This window comes from Poecilia reticulata, linkage group LG17, assembly GCF_000633615.1.
Source record: "Poecilia reticulata strain Guanapo linkage group LG17, Guppy_female_1.0+MT, whole genome shotgun sequence".
Classification (NCBI taxonomy): domain Eukaryota; kingdom Metazoa; phylum Chordata; class Actinopteri; order Cyprinodontiformes; family Poeciliidae; genus Poecilia; species Poecilia reticulata.
In genome coordinates this window covers 7,908,587-7,917,755 of record NC_024347.1, presented here as the reverse complement: position 1 = coordinate 7,917,755, position 9,169 = coordinate 7,908,587, and the positions used below count along the sequence as shown (strand labels likewise).

General features: G+C 37.5%; 1 protein-coding gene across 4 annotated transcripts in view; it reads right to left on the bottom strand.

Moving 5' to 3' along the window:
• Window positions 1-9,169, bottom strand: part of LOC103479174 (cAMP-specific 3',5'-cyclic phosphodiesterase 4C-like) — a 143,180-nt gene that overhangs the window by 13,786 nt on the left and 120,225 nt on the right. For 2 of the 4 annotated variants that reach the window (XM_008433465.1, XM_017310109.1), the window contains 5 exons: window positions 5,472-5,516; window positions 4,410-4,446; window positions 3,662-3,735; window positions 3,521-3,573; window positions 2,284-2,396 (listed from right to left, as the gene is read on the bottom strand). In XM_008433465.1, coding sequence (XP_008431687.1) covers window positions 2,284-2,396; window positions 3,521-3,573; window positions 3,662-3,735; window positions 4,410-4,446; window positions 5,472-5,516 — 322 coding nt within the window. The remainder of the gene's footprint in view (window positions 1-2,283; window positions 2,397-3,520; window positions 3,574-3,661; window positions 3,736-4,409; window positions 4,447-5,471; window positions 5,517-9,169) is intronic. The other 2 variants (XM_008433466.1, XM_008433468.2) reach the window with 1 other exon arrangement.

The following is a 9,169-nucleotide window of genomic DNA, read 5'->3' as shown; positions in this document are numbered from 1 at the left end:
ATTTGATTAAGAACCAGATTTGTTCTTTGTAATTTCTGTCCAGTAAAACTATTAATCTATAATCAATAGACAGGTCTATATAAAGATATAATCCATGCTTCTGTCTCATATTTGTATGGCATTAAAAGGACCTGGAACTTTTGTTTTTACGCTGAAAGCTCTGGTTTGCACAATAAATGCCATGTGGGTGAAGTTTTATGGATGATACTCTGTTGTCCCATTCTCCTGAAAGCAGCACAGAGCCGCAATACCAGAAACTGACAAACACTGAAGAGAAGAAGAGCTATGATTAATGTAGTTACAGTTCTATCCATGTTTTAATGCTGCAGAGCTCAGTCGTTTTGCAAATAGTTCAAAGTTTAAACTGGCATGTTGAACATCTTTTATCTGGTCATTTTGTGGAATATTTAACAACTAGAAAATGGCAAAGAATAAAAATATTTTTCCACTCTGATTGGCTGCTGTTAGGCCTACCAATTTTAACTTGAATGTTCATGCATTTTTCATAGACACCTGTGAAAATAATGTCTATTCCCATGACTTTATTGTTCTCTGGGAAATTATTTGATGATAAATACAGAAACAAGCATAAAAATCAAAACATCTACAATATTGATAGTAATATTAATAATAAAATAATGGTCAGTGCAAAGTAGCCTACAAATTCTTTGGTGGGGGGCGGTGAGGGAGCTGGATAAAGGCTAGGGGGGCGCTGGCCCAAAGGAGGTTGAGAAACACTGCATTAGAAGTTGAAAGAGCAACGGTTGGCAAGGTTCCCGAACAAGCAGTTGGGCTTACGTGTTCCGTAGATGTATTCTGTTTTATGTTTATGTTAAAAACATAAAACAGTTTTCTCCCATTTGTGGATGGGTGTGTGTGTATGTTATGTTGCTAGAAGCTGTTGCAGGGATTGTATCTGTTGGCTATTTATCTTATGCTTAGACCTAGACTGGGGTGTGTTCGGAGTGAGTAGGGTTTTGGGAGAAATCAGCTTGCAATTCTTTTTTTCTCAGTTTTCTGTGACTACTGTGTTATTGTCCTAATGATTTATGCATGTCAAGCTGTTAAATTCAATAAAAAAAACGAATAAAAAGGTCTACGTGGTTAAATGCAAAAAGAAAAACAACGTAAAACAGTTCAGTTACATTTATGGTAACTGAACTGTTACCATAAATGTTCAGTTACCATAAATGTAACTGAACATTTATGGTAACTGAATGTTCAGTTACACTCCCACACACAGAAGGTGTGTGTGGGAGTGGAGTGGTGTACTACGAATACTTCAGTCAGAGGGAGAAAACCAAATTATGCTTAAGCATCTCCCTGTGTTGGAATCCAGATGGATTCCTATAAATAAAAATATATCAGAAATCTCTCAGAGCTATTAGGATACCATAGAAATTATTGAGTAAAACTGCCACATTACATAATGGTATCTAGCTTCTCCATGCTACTGCCCTGAAATGTGAGACAGGACCCACGTGAAAAAAACAAGAAAGGAATGATCATTTATGGCCTATACACTGAAGAGTTGTTGAAACAATTTAAATGTTTGATAAACCATAAAACATAATTCTTAATCTCTGTGATTTGAAACCAAAATTCCCACAAAAAACTACATTTTAGAACCATCTGAAAGTGAAACTAAATGTGTGCATACTGTGCTGACCGATGATGCAGCACATTTAGGTCGTAGCCTGTTTCATCCAATCTGACCAATATGAAAGTTTCTGAGACAAAATCAGAACCAAACACTTTGAGACCTTTTCAGATTTCTTTTTAAATTGGTACCACTGATTAAAACTTTATCAATCCCTTTTTGACCAGGACATGCCCTTTAACTTGTCGAGGAAGACAGCGTTCTTTCAGTTGTGTTCTGTTGCCAAGATGAACCCTGTCCCACGCCATGGTGATGCAGAAATACAGACCCATCCATCTGCCACTTCTGTCACCAAGTCCCAACAAAATGGCTTGCACAGAAGTACACAGAGTTGACTGTATGTAGCTTAATCTGAAGTGAATGTTTACTTTTTCTGCACATCATTTTTTTTCCAAGAATGCACTGTTTTAATGCACAGCTGCAATCTGATTATTTTAAATGGCAACCAGATACACGTTTCCTGAGCTCCTTTACAGAATATGAGCTCTGTAGCTAGCTGCATGAAGCAAGTAGACCCAACTCTGCTCAATCTCTCGACAGGTATCTATGTTTAGCTAGTCACTCTGGCCCTGTCCAGACCAGCAGGCTGTTAGTGAGTTAGAGGCTGGGTTCTGTTAACCTACCTTGTTGGAAGCCATCTCGCTGACAGAGTGTCGAGTTTTCAGCGTGTCTAGTTGATCTAGACACCAGTCCAGCTCATCCAGAGTCTCTATGGCCAGCTGCTGGTGGGGCTCCTCTGTTCCAGATCAGAACAAACAGGCATTAAGGCACCAATAACTTTTTTTCATACAATATTAAAAATGCATCAAGAGATGCAAATACACAAATGATTTAATTCCCTTTTTAAAAAGGAAAACCAATATTTTCTTTCCTAAAGTGTAATAACAGCATTCTCTTAGTGAATGCTTGATCACTTGTAGCAAAAGATGCATCTACAGCTCAAAAATCATTCTAAAATGAAAAGCTCTGGCCTTTCTGCTGGACTGAAGATCAAGACAGTGCAGTGCTGATCTGGTGACTCATTTTTAATTAACTGGATGCACAAGATGCTTAATATGAGATTTTGTTTCTTTCCACATTGTGAACCAGATGCCACTTGAGAAGTTCTGGGTAGAAGATTTTCATAGAGAAATCTTCTTTGAAACTTATAGTTTAAATATGCACATTTTGCATAGTGCAAAATGTGCATATTTTTTGTGCAGTTTTCTTAATTACTGCTCTGAACATGTTCTTTTAACAAACGGTCTTTTGTTGAATCCATATATTCCAGTTAACGATTAATCAGTTACTAAATTAGTTGACAATTACTTCAATAATTGATTCATCACGATTAATTTGATTAGTCATATCAGCGCTACAATTTATATAAGAGCGGCAAAATAGACAAACAAATATAAAGTATTGACTCGGGTGGTTCAATGTATGCTGCACTTCTCAGAATTGTATTTGATACAAAAATAAGAAAATCATAAACAATTTTCCATCCACTACATAATTATGCAGCAGCTTCATAAAATCTCAGTGCAACACAAGTTTCATTTCCACACATGACACACGTGACAAGGTTTATTAACTATAATTATATTTTTAAACAACTCATGCTTTCTTACTACAGGACAAACGTAAGTACAGTTAATGTATTGATATCTCCTGTTCAGTCACTGATCAGTGGGTTTCCTCCACTGTACTGTGGATCTAATCATGGGTGACATTTATTCATCTATTAAACACTATGATGTTGTACCAGTAACCTGCAGGTTCAGCCCCATAACGAAGGTGCTTCCAGCTCTATGTCATTTAGTCCAATGTGAATTATTGGCTATTGATCAGCAAACAGTCCTCTCTGACAGCGGCACAAACCTGCAAGACTGGTTTTACACATTGAGGGTGGGTGGCTTCCTGAGGAGCGCGTCCTAGAGAACAAACACAGAGACTGATGTTAGACTTATCTCAGCGTGATTATGACGTGAAGTGAGTAGAAAACAGATCCAATCAACCTACTTGCTGGCTGCTCTGTCTTGCTGTCCAGTTATGAGGGCAAAATTACTTCGGACTGTCCTCAAGCTGGCGAGGACCTAAGGACAGGAACAGGAAGTTAATCAAACTCCACCTGTGTAACTTTGGTGATAGAACATATTTAGCCTCGTCCTCTATGTATTTAATTTATTGTTTTACATAATTAAATATGACCCTGTATTGAATCAGTGGGCTCACTTTGATGCCATTGCTTTCATCCTCCCAGATGACATGCAGCACAGAGGGATTCCTCTTTCCCCTTCTGATGTTTTCATAGCATCACTAGCTCTCCTCTGCATTCTGACTGTCCTTCTATCAGGAGCTGACAACTGACTCAGCGTGCAGAGAAGGCCTGCAGAGTATCGCATGTCCAGGAGTGACCCTTGTGGAGGGCGCACAGGCTGACATGTAAATCTGAAACAGCACCACCCGGCAGTATTCGATTCACCTCTTCTGTCAGAGTGTAAACCGAGCACAAGCATGACGCACATCCCACGCAAGAGTCAGGCAACACCAGCGGGAAGTCTGGTTCTGTCACAGAGCCAGCCCCCCGGCCCGGAGCGGAGGGTTGTTCCACTGCAGCGCTCACACACCAGCTGGCTTTGCCTGCATCATTTTATCTCATCATCACTGCAGGTTACAGTGTGTGGCTTCAGAAATATGGATTTGTGGGCAAACTTAGCATTAGCAGCAGCAACAAAACTTTCAATTTAAAAGTCTTTGGAGGACTCACCTGTGCAAATGGTGTGACAATCATATCTTCTGAGTGTCTGCAATCAGGAAAAGAGCACTCAAGAGCAGAATGTATGCAACTATACGCCATTCCTGCACTTTAAGATTTTATATAGACTTAAAGGGGCAGTATTATGTGTTTTCCAGGCACATAGTGAAATTTTATAGCACAACCAAGTGACTATGTTAAAAATGCTAAAAATGTTAAAAATGACTTACAAGACAGTTTCCTTTGTAATTTAAAGCCTTGAAAGTCTCTTTAAAAACTCCTGATCTTTCTGAAACTCCGTCTTCAGGAAGTCATCACAATAAGGCTCCTCTATTAAAACTTTAGCATTTTTACCAGCGTTGCTCGGAGAAGTAGCTCCTATAAAGAGCTCAGTTGATGCACAGTTCCTCCAGGTGTTCGCTAATTGCTGCTGGCTAGTCTGACGGCTGCTCAGTGAGGCAGAAGCTTGGAAGCTTAGAAACCGCAGCTCTGAGAAGGCGTTGCATCTAGAAGGCGGGGCTAGGTCCACCCAAGCATTTTTCACAGCTGAATGATTGCCATGGAGATTAAAGGATTTCTCAAACATGTATTAAAGAATCAAAGCAACATTCCAGGTATGTTTTGATGAGATAATAGCATGACGTAAAGCTCAAAAAAGTCAGCTTCTACATAACACTGCCCCTTTAAAATATTAAAACACATTAAACAACTGTGCCAATGAATTAAAAACCATGGTATGCCTCAGTGTAAAGTATTGCTTCTGTTTTTTTATTTTAAGACCTGCAAAGGAACAAAAATAACCAGCCAAAGGAGTGGCTGGCAAGGAAACAATTGGTATGAAAAACACATTTTGAAATAGTAAATAATAACAGGTGGAATTCATATTTTTGTTACATGCAAACATTAAAAGAAACTGAAGCAAACTGGATGTGCAACATCAGCCAACAGCAGAGTTTGCAGTTTAGTGGTGGTTGTAAAGAACTGAGATGGGATGTGTCAGGCTAGAGGGAAAGCAAAGGAGGGATTTAGGAGGCAGAGCAGGTTTGATTTTCTGATTCTGCTCGATCTTCTCACCGAGACGACAACCAGTTGACCTCCCAGTGCTTCAAGCTTTCTTCCCTTTAAAAAGATATGCAAGAGTGCATTAGACCCACTTACTGGACAAATGTGAAGTTTTTTCACAGTGTGAACTTGGGATTGCCTGATTTGAGAGAGACTAAGAATAACATAGATGAAAAATCTTTCTTTAAAACTGTGTGCAATGCCTGCAACATTGAGTTTGTAGAACTTTCTGAACAATTAAAATACAAAACTGGAAGAAAGAAAAAGGATTATACTAAAAGTAAAGGGGGGACAAAAGGGTTCCACCAGGAAGAAATTCAAGACAAAAAAAAAACTATATATATATATATTTAAAAAAAGCTGCTAAACGTCTGTAGTTCTAAAACAATCTGAAAATGCTAACCGAAGCAGTCCTCATATGTGGAAACTTTTCAGTGCTCAATGCATTCTGTATTTGGTTTCCTGATAATGTTACCCGTTTCTGGGAATTTGTTAGTAGTTTTCTCAGTGAGTCGTATAGCCGCGGTTTGCACAGCTAGCTTTTGACAGTTGGACTATTTTTATGTGCAAAGATTTTGTGATATGCTTAATCTACGTGTTTTTCATTCTTTACACCTATTCTACAGTAAAAAGAAAGAGGCTGCTCTAAGTGAAGGACAGAGAGCTGCAAAGAAATCAGCTGAAATCCTAATCAATCAATTTTCAGCAGTTCAAGAAAAAGTGCTACATCCAAGAAGATGAAGGAATTTTTATGTAAAAATGTGAACCAAACATATCATGAGCTAAATTGTAAGTCACCTGAAGAGCAAGAAAAATTGCTAATATTAAACTAGCCTAGCTTACCACTAATAAACAGCAGAACAAGACGTGTTCATTGAAAGCTGCCCCTAGTAAAAAAAAAGTATACTTTAGCATACTTTGATGTACTTTAACTGTACTATTTTGGAACAACTTTTTTTGTGCTTAGTATATTTTAATAGTATTTAAATAGTATTAAATTACAATTTTTAGCATACTTAGTATACTTTAACATACTTTTTTATGTACTATTTATATATTTTGAGTGTACTAATTCTATCAAAGAATTATGTTAAAAATATACTTTTAATAAACTTTAAATACATTTTAAATATACTGCTAATATATTAGTAATGTATTTAAATTATACTTAATTTTTAGTTTGATTTACTGCTACTGCTATTAAAGTACAATTATAATTACTCATAAAAGTCTTCTTTATTCCTACTTTCCTATTTTGTATATTACATGCATAACTACACTACAGTACTTACATTGTTTTAGGCTACAATTACATGGAAAGATTAATTGCACAAGATGTTCAAGTAATTCAAATATTTTATTACCGACATTTTAAAATTGTCCAATTTTACTCACAACTTTATAAACTTTACATAAATTATCAGTCTACACATTAAAAGTGAGCACAATGAACATGAAAATTTAAGTGTGACAAAAAAAAACATGAAAGTTATTACTTTAAAGAACAAAAATTATAATTACATTGTGCTTTCAATATATTACCATTTTGGTAACACTTTATTTAATGGGGTGTGCATAAGACTGACATGACAGTGTCATAAAACCTTTCATCCAACCTTTAAATCAAATTCTCATTAAAATTGTAATTTACTGAATGACACTTTATGACACTGTTGGTATGTTCCTAACATGAGTGAGGATCAACAGAACATTCCCATGCACTGCACCACTGCACCTTAGAGAAACCTACAAAAAAGAACAATAGAGCAATTAAACAGAGAAAGCATTTGTATTTTAAAGAGAACAGAAAAATGGCAAATAAAAAAATAATACAATTTCAAAACGTTGTGAACTCGCCGTGTATATGACATAATCAGAACTGATGATGATTGGGACCGGATGCCTGGGGTGGAAAAACATTTCTGGGTGTCTTCTTTGCCTGTTTATGTTAGAAGTAGAAAAAAATAGTCTGCAATGATGTTAGCAATCAGTTGATTGCTAGCATCAACTGATTAGTTGATGTTAGCAATAACTATGAAGCCGTTTTAAGTGTGGGCTTAAGAAGACAAACTACATTAAAATCTTTCCATCCATGATCTGAATACACTGATCCTTGCAGGGTGGTGAGGGGGGCTGGTGGTGCCCATTTCTAGCAGTCATCAGATGAGAGGCAGGGTTCACGCTGGACAGGTCGCCAGTCCATCACAGGGTCCTGAAAGCCAACAACAAATAAAATGTATGAAAGAGAAATGTTAGTTTAACAAGGGAAAAAAATTCTGTCCAGCTATCTTTGTATCAAACCATGTTTATTAAGCACTTGGTGTTGGTAACACACCAGTTTTTGTTGTTGAAAATGTAGCTAGCTCCTCATTAAAATAAAAAAAAAATAAAAAATAAAACTTACATTATGAAGATGATGTGGAGGTTCATCCTCAGAGCTGGTTGTTGACCTGGTCGAGTCAGAGCTTCTGCTGAGACAGAAAAGTCTTTAGGTTTTCTAACACCTGATTTCTCTGGCTTCCTCTTTCATCTTCATTTGCTTAGACTGCAAACATATGTTGAAGATAAAAATATTGATGAACAAGTTATAACAACAACCTCACAATATCAAAGTATCTCTGTCTTATGGAGCTTAATTAAAACCAGGTTAAGTTTATGAATAAAAGCATAAGTCGCAACAAACAGAGCCTCCATGCATTTATAACATGAAGCTGAATGATTGCTATAGTAATAATCATACAAGTCACAATAAAATTGAAAAAATTATTTATGAAACCAACGTAAGTTATATATCTTTACTGCACTGTTTATAATTAAACGAAGATAATTAATAAGCAAGCTTACCACTAGCTAACAACACGTTAGCAGCCTTCGTCACTCCGGGCTCCTTTTGTGACACACATTTCATTTCCATCGGTTGTTGTACCGTTGTGTTGTCGTCTAACTCGGAGTAAGACGCCCCCAGCTTGAATTTACCAAATTAGTAACTATTGTTGAGGCCCTCTCTTCTTTCAAGGCAATATTATGCGAGTAAAAATGGCGAATTTGAACAGTGTCTGTTATCTTCCCTGCATTCAAGTTTTTTCCTTCTCTTTATGGCATTTAAAAAAAAAAATTAAAGTGTGCAATACCGCCACAATCTGTTCTGGAGTGTGAACTGGAGCTAATCCTGTTGATTATAATCTGAAAATTGATTGGGTACTTTCTTAAACATTACATCATGATTATCATTTTTTTATTCTTTGCAATTTTAGCAGAAATAGTAAAAGATTATTAAGGCACCTAAAAAGTATGTCAAACAATTGTACAGTGTTTGAGTGTGTGAGTGAGACTGCTTCTACAAACATTTGTGAGAGAATGGTTCCCTCTCATGGTTCCCTCTCAAGACGCAAAGACAGGACTCACGGGGAACAGGAACCACACAGAAAAAAACTAAAAAACAAACACACAGAAACACGGATCATGACAGTACCCTCCCCTCAAGGGCGGCTACCAGACGCCCAAAAGGAAAAATCCCAAAACAAAACGACCCGACAGGGTGGGTGGAGGGGCGACGGCAGGAGTGCCAGAGTCCAGAAAACAAACTTGAACCAAACAGGAACTGAAACACGGAAAAAGTTTCCGGGGGCCGACCACGGCACAGGAGGTGGACCTCTAGTGGGAAGTCCGGTGGGCGGCGACGTTGGAGACGGAGCTTGAGCCGCGGTGGG